Here is a 25197-nt window from a genome sequence, read left to right as displayed (position 1 = left end):
GAAGTCAGCCCCCCCCAGAGAAGGAAATATTAAAAGGGCAGAAAACTATATTTCCTCAAAGGATCTTAAAGAGCGAGCCCCGCGGCTCCCAAAGCACCAGCTGCGCCGGCTCCGGCCTCGGGGGGCAGCCCGCCATCGACACACCCTGCCTGCAGCCGCCCCGCCATCACTACTGCCCACCCTGCGCAGCCCCATGTAGAGCAGGCCCCGCGGCTCCCACAGCACAGGAGGCAGCCGGCCACTGCTGCCCCTCACACCCCCGCCCGCAGCAGCCCCACAGCCCCTGCCTCTTGCACCCGCAGCCATTATTGCCCTAGCAGGGCCAAAGATCAAGAGAAAGTTACCATGGCATCGCCGCTCCAGTCTCCTCCAGGTATCTTCGGGACTAACTAGGAGATGGTGTAGTTGGGTAGCAGGGAGGGGTGCAGAGTTCCTGCCAATTCGCCTTCACTGCAGACAACTTACATGTGCAAAGTTTACCGGCTGGGTGCTTTGGCGCGCTCAGCAGCAATTCCTATTAGCTTTCGAAAGCCAATAGGGGGAGTAGCACAGCACATGCAAAAGTTGAAAAAAAAAACCATAAAAAAAGGTGCTGGAACGCCGTTCTGAGCATTCTATGAGAAAAAAAAAGCCCTGCAGATTAGTCTTCAAATATCGAAAAGGAGGACATGTAGGAGGACACTTTTCGAGGGAGGACAGAACTCACAAAAGGAGGACTGTCCTCCCTAAAGGAGGACGGTTGGTCACCTTATAATACTTCAAACAATGAACTCAAGAGAGACAATTCAGGGATGTTTTGAAGTGCTCCTCAAAGTGCAGTACAGTACTACCAAGTAGTCATGGGCCAGATTGGTTGTTCAGGCCCAGAATTTTCTCTAATTACAATTTATCAGAATAGTATTTAAAAGAAAAATCTGTTTAAAAGCTGCACACTTCACTGGCTGAGGGAATTCTGGGAGTTGAAGTCCACACGTTAAGGTGGGTGAAGTTGAGAAACACTGGTCTAGATCAGGGGTAGGCAACCTTGGCTCTTTTATGATTCATGGACTTCAACTCCCAGAATTCCTGAGCCAGCCATGCTGAGGGGAAAGGGAGAGGTTTCCAAGCTGAGCCATGCTGGCTCAGGAATTCTGGGAGTTGAAGTCCACGAGTCATAAAAGAGCCAAAATTGCCTAGCCCTGGTCTAGATTGACAGCACAGGACTGCAAGGGTAAGGAGCCATCCAGGGGTAATGCAGGCACTCCTTGTAGAAGGTGCCAGTAAGATGCCAGTCAAAGACTTTTCTGTGTTCATAGCTCAGGCTGGGAACATTTGGTTCAACTCAGTCAGTGACCTTGACTGTTTAGTCCTAAGTGAATGTGGGTTGTTTATTTTGATTTTAAGATGGAAAGTCATCCTGTTGTTTTTGTTTTTTTAAACACTTACATGGGAGGGCTCTTTGTAGTTTAGTAATCCTGTGAGCAAAGTGCCAGCTGCTTCGATGGAATATTTTGGCTCCAGGCAACACTTGGTGTTTGGCATGAAGTTTGAAAGGGGGCAGGCCCTGCAGAAACAACTCTGATTGGAAAAAGACAGACACACACACCTCTTGGGGGAATAACTGAATTGTGTTGACAGTAAGGCAGTCTCTTCTGTTGCCAATTTTGTGACTGGCCTGTGTGAGTCTGTTCTGGCTCTTTTCCAGTTGGGCTGTTGTACGACCAACCTAGAAAGAATCTTTTGAAAAGAATGAAAAATATTGGCCACTCCTTGGAAAGAAGGAACAATAGAATCCGTTTCAACTTCTTGGTAACCGAAATGATTGTTTCTTTACCAGACTTTCATTACCAAGTCACACAATCTAAGCTTAGAAAATTGGAAGAAAGCATGACAAATGTGTCTTCCACTCAGTAATTTATGCAGAGGCCTATCCAAGAAAGTTTTTTTTTAATTCTTCAGTCACCCTGTTCTCTCATCAATTAAATTTTATAGAGAATCCAAGGAGTTGTGAATTAATCTCATTGTGCCTTTGAATTGGTGGGGCTTACCAGGAAGCATTGGCAGAAATTGGTGTGTGACTATTTCTGATACATGTTTAGCAACCAAACCAGAAATGGTATTATAATGAGAATATTCCACCTGGAAGGACCTGAGATAAAACAAACTACATTTTAACACTGAGCAGAAATTTTATTTTATTTTATTATTATTATTTTATTTTATTATTTATTTAGATATCAAGCTTCTTAACTGCCCATGTCTCTCATAGAGGGGCTCTGAGCGGTGTACGCTTAATAATAATAATAATAAAGTTGGAAGGGACCTTGGAGGTCATCTAGTCCACCCCCCCTGCTCAGGCAGGAAACCCTATTCCAGGGGTGTCAAACTACTGGCCTGTGGGCCGGATGCGTCATGCGGAAGCCGCGCCCACACCATTGCCAGCAATGGCAAAACAGTCCTGATACATTGCACGACATCACGTGACGTCGCGAGTTTGACATGTCTGCCCTATACCATTTCGGACAAATGGCTGTCCAGTCTCTTCTTAAAAACTTTCAGTGTTAGAGCATTCACTGCTTCTGGAGGCAGGTTGTTCCACTGGTTAATTGTTCAGTCAGAAAATTTCTCCTTAGTTCTAGGTTGCTTCTCTCCTTGGTTAGTTTCCAGCCATTGCTTCTTGTCCTGCCTTCAGGCGCTTTGGAGAATAGCTTGACTCCCTCTTCTTTGTGGCAACCCGAGATATTGAAACACTGCTATCATGTCACCCCTCATCTTTCTCTTCATTAAATTAGAACATTCCCAATTCCAGCAACCGTTCCTTATATGTTTTAGCCTCCAGTCCCCTAATCATCTTTGTTACTCTTCTCTGTACTCTTTCTAGAGTCTCAACATCTTTTTTACATCATGGTGACCAAAACTGGATGGAGTATTCCAAGTGTAGCCTTACCAAGGCATCGTAAAGTGGTGTCAACACTTCACGTGATTTTGATTCTATCCCTCTGTTAATGCAGCCTAGCACTGAGTTGGCTTTTTTGGCAGCTGCAGCACACTGCTGGCTCATATTTAAGCGATTGTCCACTAGGACTCCGAGGTCCCTCTCAGAGTTACTACTATTGAGCTCTACTATTTCATCAATATAATAAGACATTAAAACCATAATAATTTAAGATTTAAGAATTACTGTTGGAATTTGCCTCTTATGCTGTTCCAATCTGTTTTCTAGGATCAAATTAATAAATTTGAAGTTGTGGGAGGGACGATGGAGCGAGAGGAAGCAAAGTCTTCTGTAGTAGGCTGGGTTCCACAACGAGGCAAAAAAGGACCAACTTTTGCTAGCTATTGGGTGTCCAGATGTTTGCAGCTGTATCAGGTAAAACTCCCGATATGTGGTTCCCCCCCCCCCATTCTGGCATTGGAACTGGGTTGTAATAAACTGAGAATATGGGAATTTTAAAGAGGAATGCTGTACATTAAAAATGTTATCATGTGATTTAGGATTAATGAATAAACAGCTAAAAAAAGCTGTGATTATTTCAATATATATGATTACAGCAGCAAGAATACTATATGTACAGACACAGAAAGATTCTACCATACCTACTATGGAGGAATGGCAGATATTGCTGAAATGGATGAATTGACTTCTTTGATTAAAGATATTTACATATATTGGTGACTGGAAGCCTCTTATACACCTTTGGCATAAAAATAAAAAAGTTTGATTTATGTCTTTGATGATTAGACATGATAGATTATAGAAAGAACAGGAATATGATGTAACTTTAGAGAAAGATTTGTACTTATAACTTTTATGAAGAATATTGGAAACAACCTCTTTATATCTTTTTCTTTCTTTTCTATTTTTCAACTTTTTTCTTGCATTTTTGCTTTTTCTTTGATCTCCCTTCCCCTTTTCCCTTAGTTTGTATTAGTTTTTATCTTCTTGTTTGAAAGATTTTAATAAAAAATTTATATTTAAAAAAAACGGTGTCTTGTGATGTTGAGCTTGAATCTTATCCACCCACAAAAGAAAAGTGGAATGAAGTGGCGGTGACATCACACGAATCACAATGTCATGAAACAATGACACAATTCATGAAAAGTATACACTGTTCCTTCTACCAATCTCCTTGGCTTTCATTTTTCTTATCACTGTAATGTTGTGCTATTGATCCATTCACATTTCTTAATTTTTCAAAAATCATGAATACCATTAAGATTAACTGTCTTAGTTGTCAATACATTATTTTAAAAATTGAGTAAAAGTTAATAGGAACAGCTTTCTGTAACCTGCTCTGACTGCCAGGTGTATTAGGACTGCCACCAGAATTTCCAATCAGTACTGGAAACTCCTGACACATTTGGAGTGAATTTGGACAGTTGATTTAAGAAAACCATTATTCCATATATAACGCAGAGAAAGTTTTACATTTTCTGAATCAGAAACACCTATCTTTTGCAATACATATGTACTCAAGCTTTTTTTTCAGTTCCAGTCAATGTTTCATCTTCCCTGACGAAGCTGAGCATTCCTTTACCATTACTACTTTGTGGAGTGTGTAACAGGATGGCAGGTGCTTCTCCAGGTGTCAACATTTAAAAAAAAACAACGATCTGAGTTTTACATCTGGGTCAGAGCACCTGTCACTAAAGAGGGCGTATCTTGGCTATAAATCCAAGAACCTGAAGATTAGAAGATTAAGATTAGCCTATTTAGTTTCTCTCTCCAAGTTTGGGTTAAAGTGACATGCTACTTCAACTACTAATTATTTTGACAGGCCCTTCCGACTCTCGCTAGGGCAGTGGTTCTCAACCTATGGGTCACGACCCCATTTGGGGTCGATCGACCATTTCACGGGGGTCGCCAAGCAAGGCTGTCCACCATTTTTTTCCCCTTTTCCGGCGGGTGCCTTACCTCCCTTGGGCTGGGCCAGCTGGTGGTCGGCCTGCTCCGTCTCTGCCGCTTGCCAGTTACGCCTCGGCCGGCGCAGGGGGCGGAAGCATGCATGCGCGGCGCTCCCGGGCAGGGAAAGTCCTCGACTTACGACCGGTTGGGTAGTCCTCGACTTACAACCAGTTTAGTCCTCGACTTACGACCGGTTGGGGGTCGCGGCATTAAAAAGGTTGAGAACCACTGCGCTAGGGAAAGCCTTGGCTAAAAGTTTACAAACAAGAATCTCATCTAACATGGTTGATTGCTCTGTTTGTCATGGAGAGGATCCAATTTTGCATTGCCTGAGCTATTTGACGTAATGTGTGCCATTCCCATCTCGCGCCAGCATCTTCCACTTCATTGATGCACTTGTCCAATTTTTTGCAGCTGTTAGCTATTTCCCCATCGTATATATTGCAAGCAAACGTGTAAAGAGAGCTGCCTTTGTCATTCAAAATAAGCTTTATATTTTCTGCGTTAAAAATAGTGGCATGAAATGGATCTGCTTGAAGACGGGATGAGTAATACCATAGTGTTGTTACTGATCTTCCCTTTCAAGGAAGTCTTCTAACACAAGGGAGATGGGTGGTGTCTCATTCATGATTTCATTTGGATTCCTCCTTCCAATCTGTGATTTTATGAATGGAATAGAGAAACCTAGTTCACACCATGATGTACTTTGTTTTGCTTGGATTTAATGTGTTATGTAAACTTAACCATTGTGGTTTGTCAATTAGGTATGTAATAACATAGCATGTGAACATTCCAAAGGCAGACAAAGTCATGTTATTTGGCTACCAAACCCAGCATTCTCTATTAAGGCTGGGAATAACAAACCCCAGATCTTTTTGACTGGAGATCCAAATAACCTCTGTATAGAAAGCACACACTCCATCAAATTACATCCTTGTCTCTTGACAAAGCAACTTGAAATTCCTGCCTTAAGTTCCCATCCAGCAGGGCAATAAATCTCAGGAGCCTCATTCCAGCCATAAACATGGTGGGAGCTGTGGTGGTGCAGTGGTTAGAATGCAGTATTGCAGGCTAATTCTGCCAGCTGCCAGCAGTTCGATTCTCACTGGCTCAAGGTTGACTCAGCCTTCTATTCTTTTGAGGTTGGTAAAATTAGGACCCAGATTGTTAGGGGCAATATGCTGACTCAGTAAACCACTTACCAAGGGTTGGAAAGGACTATGAAGCAATATATAAGTCTAAGTGCTATTGCTAAACACTACAGCATAAATGTGACTCCCATTGGTTGACTATTTCCAGGCAAGATTTCTATTGCACCATTATGCTGTCCCACATATTCAATTTCACAAGCAAGTGGGAGTCCAAAGTCATCCATTACAACCCTCTTGTGTTATACCGTTTCTACTCCCCCCCCCAATTCTGGCTGGGAATATCTGGGGAATGATGAGATTTGGGGGACATTGCATTGGATTATGTTATTATACGAAGATGGACAGTGTCCACATCTGATAAATAAATTTTATGAAAATATGCAGCTGAAGAGGAAAGAAAAAGAAGACAGAAAGTACTAGGGAACAAGTTCTTTATTCTGCTCCATGACAAATATACAGTTGTAAAATAAACCACTGAAAATGAAATAACAAGCCAGTCATCTTTACACTTGCTCAAAATATGTACATATTTTATCACAATTAATACCTGATATTTTGGACACAGTCTTACCCCTTCAATCCAAACAATAAATGGTGATGAAAAGCAATCAAGAGAGGGCATGAACCAAGGACTTTGCTCTGTATCATTAAAGCAGCCGTATCTTTTGCAAGGCCTGAGCAGCTCCTTGGAGAACTGCTTTCAGGGGTGACGCCTACAAGAACAAGCATTGCAACTTTGCTTCATTAGAAATAAAGCAGAAAGGAAGCATATCGTACCAACAAAAGAATAAATAAGCCTAAGAAATACCGTAAGTACAGTATATTCTCATAAACATCTGTGTGCGTGACTTTTACCACAATCATCATTTCCCATCTCACGTCCTACAGAGATACAGCAGCTGGGACCGATACATATCTGACACCATACATTTAAATGCCTCTCCCAGAAATCTCGATTACCGAGTGTACATTTTCACATGCTTCCTAAAACAGAAATGCACGCAAGCGCACTTTAGAGTTTTTAAAAGTAATTTTGATGTGCCAGGTTGCCAAACTTTTCTATGTATTCAGGAATAGTAATCATTTTCTAACCATTATTTGCCTCCTCTTGTGCAGGAAGCACTGCAGCTTAATAACCTCGGAAAACTTTCCCTACAGTACATTCGATACGGCGAGAAAGCTACCCATTGTTTGGGATGAATAAACCGGGTGTTAAAACACATCTAAACTTCTTTTCCTAAATCCAGGTTGGTTTGCTTATTCCCTTTCCCACGTGTATGCTTATGCAGCTTAAATATGCTGGAACTGAAGAATATAAACATATTGTGACTTTCACCCGGCCCTCTGGTACAAAACACACCTTGAATGAACCGGTGATAGCACACTGACTACACAGGTAATTACACCAGCCAGGCAGGTAGACCCTCCAAACAACCTATCTATACAACCCTCCAGTTTCTCCTTGTTGCAAAGGAAATGGGAAACTGAGTTCAATTCCATGTGCACTGAACAATCACCAGATCAGTAAGAGCCGCAGGATAATAGCTGTCTTGTTAAGTCTTCTTCAACTGGTAGAATTCTAAGGTGGAAAGGAGAAACTTTTCCTATAACTCAGATGTTTGATAAACGTCTTTTGCAATCTACAGCAGGAAGCAAACAATTGCGTCTTCCCAGCCTGGATTTCTTGACATACTGCTACAAATGGCTTGGTGCCTTGATGCTTTCAACCACAACCTAAGATAATTTCTTTGAAAGTTTTACAATTTTCTTTCTTACCAGACAATTTCAGATTTGAGCTATACATTACACTGACCCATACACATCTCCTTTTAATATATTGTGCCTTTAAATATATATATGCCAAAACAAATAAATAAATAAAACGAACACCAGGGTAAAATCATCAAACTATAAGAGTTTAATGCCGCTATACCAATGCCGAGCTTTCGTCAGCGTTCTGTTGACATCATCAGGGCTTAATCAGCCAGTCTATGGGAGAGTCTTTTATAGGTCAAACACAGTCTGCACACGGCTTTTGGACCTGGTTACCGGTCCTAGTTGCATCAGCTGATATATATTACTTAAAATCCTAAAAACCGAAAGCTGACTCCTGGGTAATTCCATATTTGGGAACCACAAACTGTGAGACCACCAGGAGGTTGTTAAAACCATAAAAAGTTTTAATAAAATTTAAAAACACCTAGCTTTCGCCGCCTTCCTGCCAGCATCATCAGGGTGGTTAACAGTCGATGGGATGGCTACTTATAGGAGTGGTGCCTTTTGCACCCGACTCCTAGACCTCGTGATTGGACCCAACCGATCCTCCTGCATTCGGCTCCTAATTATCCTATCGCCAGCTGACACGTCCCTCCTTCCCTCTTCCCCACCTTTGCTCCTTCCCTTACTTGTTCGTATACTAGGGGGGGGATTCAGTCCTATGCCCAGGGTACCCCCTTGCTGCCCATTACCCCCATCTCTCTTCCTAACCCTACGTGTCCCAACTTTCTTCCCCTTTCTCTCATTAAGATCAGATGTATGAATTTCCTGATCAAGATTCCCTTTATTTCTAGATTTATGAGCACCAAAGGAGATAATTGGCATCGCCTTGTGTTTATTGCCATAACTTTAAAAATATGCAATGTCAGCTGATGGAATGGATAATTAGCAAGATTAGAGCAGGAATGGGGAAAGAATTTAAACTCCTTCCTATTGTGCTCTAGTGGAAAAATCCATTTTTCTGAAAATGGCATTTACTCAGTGGGGGTAGGGCCATAATGAAGGGGGGAAAATATACAGTATTTGCTTTCTCTGCCTTCAGTAATTATCAGCTTCCTTTTCTTTTATGAGCTGCTGCTATTAATAGAGAAAGAAGCTGAGTCATGGCCAAACTGCTCCTTTACCTGGAAGTACATTTTATTTACGTCATATATTTATATTATATAATGGTGATAATTCTGACTGCATGCCTGTTTTAGCCCATGGGAAGAGCTGGCGTTTTTGTTGTAGCAAACAAGAACAAAAACAAAACGCCCTTAAAAAAAAATAACAACTCAGGAAGAACAAAATGTTTTTAACATCTATATATACTACTTTTAGTGTCTTAAAATGACAGTAACCGATAAAGAGTATACAATTTCTAAACGTAACTTTTAAAGTCTATATAATTGTGTTATAGAATCTGTGTGTATAGAATACAAACGAATAAAAATGTACAAAAACAGAAGAATACCAGGGCACTGTCTGCAAAGTCTTTCACAAAGTTCAAAGGATCAGTCAGGAGCAGAAGGATGTACAGAGGCAGCGTCGGAATGGTTGACACCACAGTGGTTTTTGGTGCTACGGGCTTAGATGTGCAGTTGTGTAAGTCCATCGTTCACATTGTGACCAGGGTTCAACTAAATGGCTCAGCACTATTATTCCCAGATGCAAAGTGACTCTACGCAGGGGAAGGCGAGTATTGCATTTCTATTTAATATTCTTTCCTTTCCAGTGCAAGCAAACACTCCTAATGTTTACATTGGAGCCATAGGCATCCGTCAGGAGTCACAATAACATTATGAAGTGCATCATGACACCATCCTACAACAATGTCATGTAATTTGTATCTGTCACTGTTCAGATTGATGCCAATCACATTTGTCCAATGAGGTCATGACAAAGGTTTTCCTCATTTGCTCTCTCAAGGATATCTATGACTCAGAAGGCCTACTGATTTCTCACACCTTGTGGGTACAGACCTATTAACAGGGACTGGGAATTCAGTATCCACAACATATTTAGATGGCACTGGTCTAAATTAGGGCTGTTTTCAAGATTCAGTGGGTTTTTCCCACCCCAAAGGCTGGAAGCTTCTGAGATCATCCAATCTCATGAGGCTGCAGTTTTCTTGCTCAGCAAGAATGCATGATATTTCGGCACTATCGTGAGATCTCACCGCTGAGTCAGACAACTTCCAATGTAGAAATATAGATTTTAACACCAATAGTTCTGCTTTCTTTTCCACCTGATATTCTCAGGTGGATACTAAAACTCCTGAAATTCTTAATCAGATGGGTGTTATTGGCCCCCAAAGCATCTGAAGGGCAGAAAGATGGGGAAGGTTCCCCAGAGGGATTGAGATATGCCTGTGCCATGAAATTAACCTTGCTTTTACTTCAATTATTGTAGTCTTGCTTAGACACACAGAGATTTGTTCCCTTCATAGCTGTATTTTAAAATGGGAGGGATAGAATCGTTTGAAAATATATTACTGGCCTCTCTGAAACTTCCATTTCCCTCCAATGTTTACTTTAGATAAAAGTTGGGGACAATTCTAAGCAGATTTAGACTATGCTCTTTCAATAGCCAGAACCTAGAAAAAACAAGCTCATCTTCTTGTAAACTATGAAACAAACCAAAATAATCTCATCATCAAAATTAATTGCATTAATGCTGTGCATTAATACTTAGAAAAGGAATTTAACAATAGCCAATGTGGAATATTTTTTTTAAAGGAGCGGTTTTAGCACTGGCCCCTTTAAAGAAAAAAAACAGAATTTATTTGTTATTTTTTAGAAAGCATACTAACACAGTATATCCTGGTTAGTACTGTCTCAAGAGCTATACTGTTGTCTCTTGAGTTATACATTAAACAAAATGCAGATATTTCTCTCTGCTTTTCAAAAAAAGGGGACATCGGTACAGGAAATACACAGTTATCTCTGTCTCTGGACTCACAATCCTGAGGCTTTATCAGTCTTGAGACTGAAACTCCTTTTCAGAGTTGAATTATTCTAACCCCAATGTGACAGTGATAGTGAACTAGCAATTAAACCCACCTTTTAACTCTCCAACTTTCTAGTAGTCTTTGAATTTCCCTTACACAGGATGGAATAGCATAGGAGATAAAATGCTATTTTTTTCTTGTCCTTGTCCTTTGGTTCACCAACTGCAGTGCTGTGCAGTCTGCTTGCATTTGCCACATTCCTTTGTTTCTCTAAAATATCTCAAGAACCTCAGGAGAAACAGGTGACATCACAATGACAGTCAGCCAAAAAAATATCAGCATCTTGCCCTTGCAGAAGCCCACGAGGAAGGACCGAAGGTGTGAGAATGCTTAGTTTGAGAGAAGCAGTAACAAAGACATTTGTTAGGAGGTGACATCAAGTTAACAGCAATTTGCTAGAAAAGATGGAGGTTTTCTACCTATGTATCACCTTTCTGCAATCTACATCTTTAAATGTTTAGCAGCTTGGTGGAGAAAGATGCTCATGCCCATCTTCCACTTGAACCAAAGCTTCGGCTGAAGGAAAAGTTGACCTCAGAGTTTTTGTATTTGCCCCAGGCTCCAAATGGCACTACAATAGCGGTCCCGTTATCTTCTGTCCCATACTGCATGGCCTTGTAGAACAATGAGAAAGGCAGAAGTTTATAACATTCTCAATATTTAGCAAACAGCATAATGTCTGGGTTCATGTACTTAAAAAAAAACCCCAGTGAGTAGTAATTAATTATCATAAACAATATGTTAATTAATCGCTAATATATATTCAAAGTTACATGTCACATTCCTTTCTCTCTAACTCGTTTTTCTAGCCATTGATAAAAATTATCCCAGGTTTTAAAATACACTGAGTCTTCTTTCTCTTTTATCTTTAAAGTCAATCTATCCATTTCTGCACACTCTAAAATTTTCTTAATTAATTCTTCTTTGGTTGGTAAATTTTCATTTTTTCCAATGTTAGGCAAATATAATTCTTGCTATAGAATTAAATATATACAGTCTTTCTCATAATTTGCGCCTAGCTGGGTAATGAAATGTCTATTGGAAAACAACCAACCTCACAAAGCAATGACTCCATAGTTCAACCCTGAGCTACAAAAATATTCTTTTCTATTGGTAAAGGGGAACTTCTATTATCATGTTCATTTATAAGAATTCCTGGAGGTCCAGACCGGCCTTACTAGGATAAATAAAAATAGTGACAGCTCACTGCTTTGATGGGAAGAATGTTCCAGCTCTCACAGAAAAGCAAAGATAAACTAAGCAGGGGATCAGCAAAAATACTAAACCATATCAGGGAGTCTTTTTAGTTACCTCTAAGTAAAATCTAATGGAAGATTTTCCTATTAGGACACCCTCTAGAACAGTGGTGACGAACCTATGGCACGCGTGCCAGAGGCGGCACTCAGAGCCCTCTCTGTGGGCACGCGCGCCATGCCCCGGAGATGGCAACCGTCCCTCTTCAACCAGCCGCCCGCTAACTGGCCGAGGTCCCACATGGCCGGATGCATCCCAGCACCCATGCGCTCGCTGGCCTCTGTGTGCAGGGGCCGATGGTGTCAGGCAGCAGCCGCCCCAGCCCCTGCCTCATCTTTCCCTGTGACAATGGCACCCCCACCCTGCCTTGCCTCGCCTCACCCCACAGGACGAACCTCCTGCCCACTGTCCCACCTGCCAGAGACCCCCTGGATCTCCCCCAACCCTGCCCGGCCCCCACAGGCGTCCCTCCCCACAAGCAACATCGAGGTGACCATGCCCACCTTGGCTACACCCACCCAATCTGCCATGACCACCACAGCCACGCCTATCCAGTGGGCCACGCCCACCTGGCACCCGGCGATAAATAAAGTGGGTTTTGGGTTGCAGTTTGGGCACTCGGTCTCTAAAAGGTTCGCCATCACTGCTCTAGAAAGAGAGGAAAAAACTTTTCTTTTTCTAAAACCAAACTGTTTCTCTGGGTATCTTATGGCAACAGTTATTATCCAGGAGTGAGGATTCCCCACAGCCCAAAGGATGAGCAATTTTTCCTGCCCCTCCCCTACCCAATCATGCTGAAGAGCCCTAGGTGCTAGCTGGAAGGACGATGACATTACCAAAAGAAGCAGGGATTAATTTTTTGGCCTTTCTTCAAAATTTTGGGTGGGAGCTCAAGAAGCGAAATTCTGTCCTGCTTAAGCCCTCCAATTATCGTGGTTTTTGACTAGAAGAGGGAGGGAGGGAGGGAGGGAGGGAGGGAGGGAGGGAAGGAAGGAAGGAAGGAAGGAAGGAAGGAAGGAAGGAAGGAAGGAAGGAAGGAAGGAAGGAAGGAAGGAAGGAAGGAAGGAAGGAAGGAAGGAAGGAAGGAAGGGAGAGTGCTGGGGGAGCTGTACATGACCCACATATGGCCTTAGACTACCCCTTCCCCAAATCTGTAACTTCTAAGACAATACTCCAGTGCCAGGCAGCAAACTATCCATGTTGTTTTAGAATGATTACCACTCCCTCCAAAGACATAAAAAAAACCCCAGGCTTTTCTAATTGTATCAGCTGTAAAAGTTCACAAGAGGATACCTCATCCTTAAATTGTGGAATTCCTGGAGCCCTCTAAGCTTGGTTACTTGCTGCAGACATTTCACTACAGGTAGTCCTTGACTTATGACCAGTTGCTTAGCAACAGACTCCCTCCCCCCCAAGTAATTATGACCCAGTTCCAAAGTTTCGACCGTTTGCCTCCCAGGTCATGTGATTGCATTTCGGCCACTCGGCAACCGGCCTGCATTTACAACCATTTGCCAAGTGACATGTCTGCGATTTACAATTTTGCCAAAAGTTAGCATTTACTTCCGGTTTTCAACACCCCATAATGAACAATAGGTTTGGCTTAACGACAGCAGCGCTTTCTTAACAACTATGGCATTCGCTCTATGAATTCACTAAACTAGGGGTAGGCAACCTCGGCTCTTTTAGGACTCATGGACTTCAACTCCCAGAATTCCTGAGTCAGCATAGCTGACTCAGGAATTCTGGGAGTTGAAGTCCATGAGTCCTAAAAGAGCCGAGGTTGCCTACCCCTGCACTAAACCATCACCCCCAAAAAGGCTGTAAAATTGTGTCAGTCACATGGATGACCCTCTTTATGACCATCACTACTTACGATTGTAATGGCAGGCACCATGACAGTCCTAGATCAAGGACTACCTATATCCAACTCGGCAACATCAGTGGGAGCATCACCAGTGCACTGATGTTGTTACCTGGCTAGATAATGAAAAGTCTGCAAGTAAACAACCAAGCTCAGAGAGCACCAAAATCTTCACACTTCATCCTTGAGCTACTGATACTCCTTTCCATTGGGGATCATCCATGGAAATGCAGGTACCATTACCTGAAAGCTGGCCAGTAACCATTGTTCCTAAGGCAGAAAACACCTACCTGCTCCGTAATGATGTGAGCTGCTTCGGTTGGATCATGGCACTGGTTAACAAAGTCACAGATCTCTTGACTGTTTACAATAAAGTTGATGCCATCTGTGGTCAGGACCAAGAAGCTGTCACTTGTGTGGTGTAACTAAAGCAACACAAAGAGCATACAAATTATCCAGACTTAAGATGCTCTAGTAGAGGGGTAGGCAACCTCGGCTCTTTTATGACTCGTGGACTTCAACTCCCAGAATTCCTGAGCCAGCCATGCTGAGGGGAACGGGAGAGTTTCCAAGCTGAGCCATGCTGGCTCAGGAATTCTGGGAGTTGAAGTCCACGAGTCATAAAAGAACCAAGGTTGCCTACCCCTGCTCTAGTACATAGGTGTGAAACTGCTGGCCCGCGGGCCGGACGCATCACGAGGAAACCACGCCCACCCCATTGCCAGCAATGGGGAAAATGTTCCGTGACGTCGTGAGTTTGACATGCCTGCTCTAGTAGAAACCGCTAAATAGCGATGAATAAAGGAAAAACTTGTTCAGATTCTATTTTTACGCAAACTGTTCTTCCTAAACTTCCTAAATCTGTTCTTCCTAAACTGAAAATAGGAACGCCTACTTTAACTGGCACACTTCCCAGTTCAAAAATAGCATGCACAAGCACGCATCAGATAAAACTGGATGCAAAAGTATATAAATTAGAGCAGCGGTTTCCAACTTTTCCGGCTCGGCAGATCGACAGAGGTGGCAGCGGTGGTGGGGATGGTTTCATGCACGCGCACACGCACGCAGCTTTCACAAATGCATTGCATATGCAAGCGCACACTCACCCACCACTCCTGCAGACCGTTTCTGAATTGATTGTGGCTCGGGAGTTGGGGACCACCGAATTAGAGCAATAAAGCGCTTTTTTAAGAAGTGTTTTAAATAGTTGGCTCAAGCCACTCAAGTACATCATCAAGTCACTCTAGTGCAGTGGTTCTCAACCTTTTTAATGCCACGACCCCAACCGGTCGTAAATCGAGGACTAAACCGGTTGTAAGTCGAGGACTAAACCGGTCGTAAGTCGAGGACTAAACCGGTCGTAAGTCGAGGACTACCCAACCGGTCGTAAGTCAAGGACTTTCCCTGCCCGGGAGCGCCGTGCATGCGTGGTTCCGCCCCCTGCGCCGGCCGAGGCGTAGCTGGCAGGGGGCAGAGACGGAGCAGGCCGACCACCAGCTGGCCCAGCCCAAGGGAGGTAAGGCACCCGCCAGAAAAGGGGAAAAAAATGGCGGACAAAAAAAATGGCGGACAGCCTTGCTTGGCGACCCCCATGAAATGGTCAATCGACCCCAAATGGGGTCCCGACCCACAGGTTGAGAACCACTGCTCTAGTGGGCCCTGTACCTTGTACCTGTTGGAGACCTATTACTGTTATTATTAGGTACAGCTTCCAGATGAAAAATATTTGCCTACTCCTGATTTCAAAAAAGATACATTTCTGAATTCTGCAGGTGCTCTACTTGTAGCTATATATACATATGAAGATCCATATCACCACTAGGGACACCATACGTATGCAGTATCCACTGTGCTATTCTCCTTTTTAGCTGAGCAATGTTATAACTATACAATGAGGCAATGAACTTCAAATATAAATAAAATTCTCAGACCAGGATATGAGTATCAACTTGCTGGGTGCTGCCTAAAACAAGAATGACACAAATAATCATCCCACACAGCTATTGTGTTTGTACCAAATCAGCTTTCAATAAGCTGCACCTTCAGATGTGGGAGAGAAGGCATTATTACACAACCACTTACCTGCACCCGTTTTGTTTCAGGTTCTGCGATCACACCACACTTCTTAAGATCCAAATCTCCAATACTACGGGTCATTGCAAGTCTGCCATTCACGTGGGGCTGCCCCAGACTGTTCCAGGAGATGAAACCACCACATTTCCTGATTCTTAAAAATAAAATAAAGTACAAATAATAGCCACCAACATGCATGTTATATTTCTACAAAAAAATCACAGAATAATTTTACATGAAGAATTCTGCCCCTCCCCTTTGCAAAAGCATCCCATTTCTACAATTTCAAAAGACCTCTCTTTAAAATTGGGAGGGAAAAATAAATTAAGCCCGAAGTTGCACATTTAGCAGAGGTACCTTTCCTTCTCGTCCTTCCGCTCTGGAGTATGATCAATGGTCAGCTTCTCAACTTTTCCTTTGCGGCATAACAGCGCACGGCTATCACCCACACTGGCCACCACCAGCTCAATGCCATCTCGCAGCAAAGCCACCGTTGCTGTGCTCCCAGTATTTAACAAGGTAGCTATAAATGTCACATAGAGAGAGAGGTAATCAGCACCTGAGCCCCAAACCTGCCTAGGGTATAATTTCTTCAGCTTTAAACTGCATGACCTGTGCTAGCTCCACTAAAGAGTCACTGCTTGAAAATATTTAAGCTCTGAAGACAGAAAGGGATGGAAGGCGCAAAGGGAAACACAGCACGGCTTCATGGAAGGGGAAGCTGGTCATTAGCTAACAAGGCCACAAGATACTAAAATATAGCAATAGCACTTAAAACTTATATACCGCCCCTCGGTGCTTTACAGCACTCTTTGAGCCGTTTACAAATGCCAGCATATTATTGCCCCCAACAATCTGGGTCCTCATTTTACCCACTGCGTAAGGAGAAGAAGGCTGAGTCAACCTCGAGCCGGTCGGGTTTGAACTCCTGGTGTTTGGGCAGAGTTAGCCTGCAATACTGCATTCTAACCACTGCACCACCACCGCTCTTCCATGTAAGTTGAATTATAAATTAAAGGGCACAATTCCCCATCCACCCACCCTCTCAAGGTCACAAATCCTTCCTTGATTCTTACAAGGCAGAAATAGACAATCTGGGGCTCTAGGGCACACACAAACCCCAGGAACTTCCAAACCATCTTTAGTCTTTTACCGACTCAGGTTACGGTTACACTTTCCCTGAAGAAGCAAATCTGAGATTCAGGGGGTCTTTCAGGGCTACTGCTGGACCTGTAGAAGCCCGTGGCCAGGATTTTCCCAATTTCATTAGTTGTGGCAAGAGTGACTCGAGCTTTTGTCATCTCGAGGTTAGACTGCTGTAAAATGCTCTACTTGGGGCTGCTTCTGAAAACTGCTTGGACACTACAGCTGGTCCAGAAGTAGCTAGCTGCCTGCATGCTGATGGGTGAAAGCCTCTCTGACAGCATAAACAATTGCTGGATTTTTTTTACTGCTTACCAAAAGGTTACCGAGTACTATTCAAATTACAAAGCTGATGTAGAATTTAAATGGGCTGGGGAGAAATAACAAAGTGCTTTAGCTCCAGATTATTTGAAAGGATTATATCTTCCAAACAGATTCAGTCCATCCTGTGCAGATTAAAAAGTATGCATGAAGCCTTGTTGTGCTGTGCAAACTCCGTAGTTTCAAGGAACAAAAAGGAAAGAAAGTAGAGATACATTCCTAAAACACTACTACTACTACTGTTTAAAACAGGTATTCTAAATCGTTCTTCAATACTCTTTGAGTTTTTGCAAGACTGTCAATTTCCAAAGAGGTAAAGTTTTCTTCCTCCACTCCTTTTCTGCAGGCCATTTATTAATAAAATCAACGGTACTGATTGCTTTACAGCACGTGTTTGAGGCTAAGGATGCACCTTTAACGATGCACCACAGCACCCCACGGACCATAGCAAAAAAAGTATGATTTCAGTCACTTTCACTGTTGTGAAATGCAGAGAATTAATGTGTTTTATATGCAATCTACTAGGAATGCTTAAAATAAAGAGAGTTGAGAAAAGAAATGGGGCAAACATGACTCTGAGACAATCTGAACCATTTTGTGCTCTCTGTAAAATACCTGTTTTAATCAGTTAGTAAAACATGTGAGAAGACAGTTGCTTTCTACCCCTCAATCCCCTTCCATGCTTAACAGCTAAGACTCAAGACCACCAAAAGTCTCTCCCAGTTGATTCCTTGCTTTTGGAAATGCTGTTTCCGAGAACAGAATCCTTTTATTCCAGGTTACAAATCAATGACCACCCAGTTATGTTGAACTACTAGAGCAGCCTAGCTGGAAGTTATAAAAATGTTAGTCCAACATCTCTGAAGGACACTGGGTTAGGATTAGGGGAAGGTCAGTCTAATACAGTGTTTCTCAACCTTGACAATTTTAAGGCAATGTGGACTTCAACTCCCAGAATTCCACAGCCAGCATTGCTGGCTGTGGAATTCTGGGAGTTGAAGTCCACATGCCTTAAAATTGTCAAGGTTGAGAAACACTGGTCTAATAGCTGAACTAATGAACTTATTTTTTTCGTACATTTGGACTGCATGAGAGATCAGAAGGTCCTCTATTTAAAAACAATAGAGAAGAAAATGGCAGACACATGGTTTTGCGGTGGAAAACGCACTCATTCATATCTTTAAAGGTCAAGGTAATGCTTCATAGTGACTTTATCCAGGGCAATTAAAAGTAATAATTCTTGGAACTGGCTAATTCTCTGGCTGCATTCATGCGTGACACTAAACCATGATGCTCCAATTTCTCTTCAGATTAACCCTATGAATTAAATATTTCCTCCTCTTTGAGCTTGCCAATGCAGCATCATTAGGAAATTGCACAACTGTCAACACATGATGCAAAAGTATTAGATTAGCCATTAATTGGCTGTGTTCACACAACAGTTTAAGCCGTAGTTTACAAAACCGCTGAGTTGTATCATCTACACAAAACATAATAAATAAACATAAACACTGGTGTAATGTTATGAGAATCTAGCCCAGTTTGAGAAAGTGCCAGAAAGTAAACTGTAGATTAGTACAGAATGTGTTGGCTCAGTCTAAGTATACTATTCTTAGAGGCCTATCTATATGAGCTACTCATGGAGCTAATCCATCCAACCTCCATATCACACCCCTCAGTTATCAGGGTTAGATAAGTTAGCAATGCAGTACCGGGACCAATATTATGAAGGCTTTTTCCAGTGAAACCAACTCTGCCCCTTTATCAGATTTGGGTGGATTTGTTCCTTATAATATTTAAGATCACTGGGTTGTTTTCAACTGTTGAGTTCTTACAGGATCAAAAAAAGAAAGGAAATTTACTCCTTCATATGTACCAAAGGTGCTTTTCAAAAGACAACTGGACTTTCTTGGGGGGGAGGTCCCTTGAAAACTGAAGAAGCTTCTTGGATGAGAAGTGAAACATTTTCAGGGAGAAAAAAATCCCAAGAAAGTCCAGTTGCCTTTTGAAAAGCACCTTTGGGACAATCATGTCCTGGATGATTAAGAAATCTCCATACACACTTCATATGTACCTATGAAATGAATGCCAATCCTGTGCCCTCCATTTCTAGTTTCATTAACTGGAAACCTCTTTATTTGTCACAATAAGATTTGAAACTAGCAAGCCTTCTTTAATGTGGATAACATATTAAAGATTAATAATAACGCCCATGGAAGGCATCAAGTTAAGGATGGTGACTATAACAAAACTTTAGGTCCACTTCAGGTGGGGTTTAAAGAAGTCTTCACAGGTTACAGGTTTTAGTGGTATGAAAAGAAGCAGCGCAAGAAGGACTAGATCTAACCAGCAACAGAGTTCCAAAATCAAGGAATCATCATTAATCAAAATCACTTGTGCTTATCTCCCAATGCATTTTCAAAAAGCTCACTACACAGCTTGATTTAACTTGAAAAGCATAAATATGACATTGGTGGTTTCCCAAACAGCATCCATATATTATCATCTAAAATTCTTTCAATAGGTATCTTTGCACTCACTGGACATTTTTAGAGCATGTCATCTCAACTAATGAGACAAAGTGGATGTGGGAACCTTCCAGCAGTCCAGGCTAGGAACCCGCCAGACTCCTTCACCTGGGACCACCATAAGCAGATCTCTTTTTCCACTGGAGCCCAGCATATAGAGTCCCGGGTCTCCAATTCTAGAGCTGTTGGTCGGATACCGTGTCTGCCATAAATCACATGTACACACAGAGGCAAATAGGAAAAATTCACCCAGGAATTGTGCTTCAAATAAATTAAGAAAACCTGCAACAGCTGGAAGGAAGAGAGCTGCAAAAGAGGCAGAATTCTAGCCCTCTTCAAAGCAGTTATGGAAACAATGAGGAAAAATATTGCTGTTTTGAATTTTGAAGGGATACATATTAATTTCCCCAAGCAACCTCATCAATTTAGCTGAGGGCTCACTACTGGTAAATAGGAGTAATTTGGAATGTTAAGGTACTCAAAGACTTTTTAAAAACAAAACATTTTATTTTGAATATATGGACACTTTTATGTACCTTAAAAGGTTTTGCTTTGAGGATATTTCAAAATACTGGGATAAGAAATCACCAAATAAGACATAAATGTGCAACTGAACATGTGTTAAGAGTTACAATTGTGTTCAGACACAAAAATCCAATTTCTGTGTGTCTTGTGACTTTCAGCTGGATAGAATCCTTCGGGCATGGGCTTAATTTCACTATAAAAAGATTCTGCCATTTATATAATAGCATCTTTTTAAAGAGCAAAATAATCACTGTTCGCCAATGGAATTAAAAGTTAAGAGGACAACCTGACATTCCTACAAATACAGTTCAAATTTAATTGCAACATCACTAAACAGAATTAGAAAGCTTGGTTTTAATAAAATATGCCAGGTGATAATTCAAAGATAGGTTTCTGCAGCTCTTTCCCTTCTTCGGTGTTGCAGGTTAACATTTTAAAACTTAAAAACCATGGCTTTGACTGACTTCTTTAATTAGAAAACCCAACATTTTCCACCTATTATACTTTTGCCATTTAAGATGAATATAATAATCATCATAAACATCATTCATGGAAACAGCACATTTAATTACCCATAATAAAGCAGGAGTAGTGAAAATGGGGTGGAGTAATAAAGTTTCTGTAAGATTTTTTTCTTACTTGCTTGCAATAATGTAAATCAGCCTTCCCAAACTGATAGCAATTAGGTTGAACTTCCCACTCCCAAATGGGAAGATGTACTAAGCCGCCTAGAGCTACTTGATGGCAAGAATGGAGGGAGGAGCATATAAATTTAATAAAATAAATAAATAAACACACTCCTGTGAATTACATGAGCTGAAGACCAATGCATAATTAGCCCTACCAGATTGGAGACGACTGATATAAAGGATCCATGTGGGCTGAGGGGAGCTTCCCTTCCCAAAGGGCTATTTACAGTGTTTCTCAACCTTGACAATTTTAAGGCATGTGGACTTCAACTCCCAGAATTCCACAGCCAGCAATGCTGGCTGTGGAATTCTGGGAGTTGAAGTCCACATGCCTTAAAATTGTCAAGGTTGAGAAACACTGGGCTAAAAGGTCAAACATATCAATGAAGGATTGTTTCTGTCCATTACAGCAGCTGTCTCCAACCTTTCTGAGTGGGTCAACCAGTGGAGGTGGCAGTGGGGGAAGAAAGGATGCTTTCGCACGTGCACACATGCTCGCCTACCATTTCCATGGCCCAGTTCCGAATGGGTTGAGGCCTGGCACTAGGCCGCCAACCAGGGCATGGGGACCCCTGCACTAGAGATTTTTGGTTTTCTCATGATCTTAACACTTCCCACTACCCCGTTTTTCCATTTTGTTATCTAGTCCAGAGGTCCCCAACCTTGGCAACTTTAAGACTTGTGGACTTCAACTTTAAGACTTGTGGACTTCAACTCCCAGAATGCCTCAGCTGGCTGAGGAATTCTGGGAGTTGAACTCCACAAGTCTTAAAGTTACCAAGGTTGGGGACCCCTGATCTAGTCCAATCAAAATTTGAAAGGTTTTTCTAGTATTATGTCCATCACCTCTGACATCTGAAGATGGAACAGTTTCAGAGGTGGAATACACCAGAGTTCCCCAACCTTTCTGGGTTGGCGGTCTGGAGGGGGGGGGAAAGAGGGGATAGTTTTGTGGGAGGGGCAGGTGTGTGCGCACACACATGAATGTACATGAGCACCTGTTGCTCATGTGAGTGAGGCCAAGGGCCTGTGATGCTCGCAAGTGAGGCCGAGCACTCTTGACACTCTTGTGAGTGGGGCCCCAAGTGCCCATGACACTCACACAAGTGGGGCCCCGAGTGCCCGCAACACATGCGAGTGAGGCCCTGAACCCCCATGATGCTTGCCTGAGTGGTATTGTGCATACACGCACACCAGCCAGCCATTCACATGATCGGGTTGCAAATAGGCCACGATAGTGGGCCACAGCCCACAGGTTGGGAACCCCTGGGATACACAGCTTTCATTTTTTTTAAAAAATGAAACTGCTTTAATGTCCTTAAATATGTTTGCCATCTTGCATGGCAATTACAGCCATGTGAAAAAGAAAGTACACCCTTCCTTGAGTTCTACGGTTTTACACATCAGGACATAGTAAAAATCATGTGGTCCTTAGCACTTCTTAAAAGTGGGTAAATACAACCTCAGATGAACATCATCACGTGACATATTACACCGTGTCATCATTTATTTTACAAAAAGAAAGCCAAAATGGAGAAGCCATGGGTGAAAAACGTTTTAAGAACTTCTAAGACCAGATGCTTTTTACAATGTCCTGTTATATAAAACCACAGAACTTAAAGAGGGTGTACTTTCTTTTTCACCTGACTGTATGTCAGGAAACAAAGCAAAAACTGTTCCTACACCCACAGTATATACTGTACAAGTAGTCCTTGATTTATATCAATTGATTTAGCGATTGTTTAAAGTTATAATGGCTTTGAAAAAAGTGACTTGTGATTCCTCCTCTCACATTTATAACCATCCTAGCATCCTTGTGATCACCTAATAAAAATTTGGACGCTTGGCAACTGGCATGTATTTACAACAGCTGGAGCATCCTGGGGTCATGTGACTTTCTCAGCCAGCTTTGGATAATCAAACTCAACAGGGGAAGTCAGATTGGCTTAATAACTGCATTATTCACTTAATGAAAGAGAATACTGAAGACTTCTCAGTGGTGATTTCCAAATAAATATTTGGAATCAACTTTGAGCAAATGTGGTCCTAAAGCATGTACCACTTAATTTTGAATTTTTTATTATTTTTCTCTCACAATTTTTTGTGTGGTTCACAGACTCCGGTGGGTTTCCCGATTTTCTGTAGATTTTTGATATAGCAAATCCTTGATATTTAAGTTGCAATTTTTCCCCTGGGGATAGCTAGCCTGAAGCTTCAGTGCTAGATGAGTAAATTTAGTTTATACTTGTCCCAAACAACATAAACACATTTCCTACTTACCATCCGCAGATAAGTGGGCGTGTCTCATGTATGCTTTGTCTATTTCTAGAAAAGCTTTAATCAATACTAATTCCATGTTGTGTTCCTCAGAAAGAAATTCTCTAAAAAAATAAAAAGTAATCATGTTAAAATATTGTCTGACGGAACTAACCACTTGCTCTCATCCATAAACTATTACATATCAATTATTCAACTGATATTAGCTTGAAACTTGCAAAATTCACCAGGGGCGTCATGGATTGCAACTAGACATATTAAGAGAGGTTTTCATTAATAATTCAGCTGTAACTGTTCAGTGCACACCATCAGTGGTTTTGTTAGATTATTAATACTTTTGTTTCACTTTTGAACAGCATATTGCATGAACCCAACCATGGTGATTTGTAAAATATGATTTGTATTTTAGCATGGACAAATCCAACCCTTACATAGCTTATTCACTAAATGAACTATTTTAACTCGAGGACTATATCTCCATACAACTAAGCAGGTCTTTGTCCTTGCAAAGACAAAGAATCCACACATAGCACTCACCGAATATATTCCCGCATGTACTTGTTGCAGAAATCAGCTGCTGCCACCCCACCGTGCCCATCAAAAATGGCAAAATACAGGACATCCTCAGTCAGCTGGGCGTAATCAAAACGGTCCTCGTTTTCCTTCCGTTTCCCAATGTGGGTGGCACAGCCCACGTTCGACAGGCTGACCTTCGGAATCAGCTTCCCATACTTGATGCTGGGCGGGAGTAAGATGGGTTCGTCCAGGCGGTTGTCCCAAATCCCAAAGGAATCCCAGGTGGCAGGGCAGCCGCTCCCATCCAGATCGAAACGCGAAGCCCTGCACCCGTTGGTGGAAATTTGGCACTTGGGGCTGAGAATTGTGCAAGATGTAAGCAGCGCTCTCTGCAGCTGGTGGCCTCTACTCCGAACCAGACTGATTAAGGCCGCCGTGGACATCCCTCAATTCCAGAGGAGGTGATGAGGAACAAGACAGTTTTGAAGCTGGCTTTGAAAACGTCCCCCACTAAAAGAGGAACCTGAAGAAAGAAAAACAAGAGTTGAGATCCAGAACATCTGCCCTACATATAATTAAAAGACAAAGTTTTTCATAAATTGAGCTCAGCTCCTTGGGACTACATGTTTCAGGTTGTTTTCCTGGCAGCAATATGGACGTGGTTTCCATGGGAACCTCTTGCTGGCCAGGTTCCTTAAGAGCTAAGCTGTAAATTGGCTGCCTGGCCTCCGCTTAACATGTTTATGTGTGTAAATCATTATTTATAAACCATGGTTTTTTTGGTGTGATATGTTCTGTTGACATAACCAACTGGCAATTATTCAATGAATAAAGAGCAAGTGGTCTAAGGCTCAAGCCCTCAAGCTGTTGGGGAGAAGGGGGCAGTTTCACTGGAAGATTCCCACCTCATCCCATGGATCATCTGTCCTATTGGATCATCTGTCCTATTCGGCAGCAAGTCAGAACAGAGACTATAAAAGCACAATATAGAATAAGACACATTTAGTCTTCTGCCAGCTCAAGGATGAATGGGTAGCATTAACTGAGCCATGTAGAAAAGGCTCTAAAGAACTTGCAAAATTACCAATTTGCAATATATTTAGCTGCTTTTTGTGTGTGAGAGATTTATTTTTACATACAGGTCAATCCAACGAAGGGAAAAGACATTTTTTAGAAAGAAAATGCTATTTTCTTCTTCAAACAGTA

At 42.0% G+C, this 25197-nt stretch overlaps 1 protein-coding gene across 1 annotated transcript; it reads right to left on the bottom strand.

Moving 5' to 3' along the window:
* Positions 1–11280: 11280 nt before the first annotated feature.
* PPM1K (protein phosphatase, Mg2+/Mn2+ dependent 1K) lies at positions 11281–24503 on the bottom strand. The gene is made up of 6 exons (XM_015819946.1): positions 24013–24503; positions 23479–23579; positions 16350–16515; positions 16002–16146; positions 14210–14344; positions 11281–11415 (listed from the first exon to the last, which is right to left on the bottom strand). Exons 1-6 carry the CDS (start codon positions 24432–24434, stop codon positions 11284–11286), a joined length of 1101 nt encoding a protein of 366 aa, XP_015675432.1. The 5' UTR covers positions 24435–24503; the 3' UTR covers positions 11281–11283.
* Between the last annotated feature and the right edge of the window lie 694 nt (positions 24504–25197).

Source organism: Protobothrops mucrosquamatus, unplaced genomic scaffold (genome assembly GCF_001527695.2).
Source record: "Protobothrops mucrosquamatus isolate PMUCROS unplaced genomic scaffold, P.Mucros_1.0 scaffold1023, whole genome shotgun sequence".
Lineage (NCBI taxonomy): Eukaryota > Metazoa > Chordata > Lepidosauria > Squamata > Viperidae > Protobothrops > Protobothrops mucrosquamatus.
Note: the sequence above shows the minus strand (reverse complement) of the source record. Positions and strands in the feature narration are given on the sequence as shown.

What these genes read in the sequence shown, in the direction of transcription:
- PPM1K (XM_015819946.1), bottom strand. Translation starts at nt 24,434, where the DNA reads ATGTCCACGGCGGCCTTAATCAGTCTGGTTCGGAGTAGAGGCCACCAG. An exon ending in CTGAAACAAAACGGGTGCAG is followed by an intron (nt 14,345 to 16,001) that starts GTAAGTGGTTGT and finishes GTGTTGCTTTAG; the next exon opens with TTACACCACACAAGTGACAG. An exon ending in CTCACATCATTACGGAGCAG is followed by an intron (nt 11,416 to 14,209) that starts GTAGGTGTTTTC and finishes TTGTTCTACAAG; the next exon opens with GCCATGCAGTATGGGACAGA.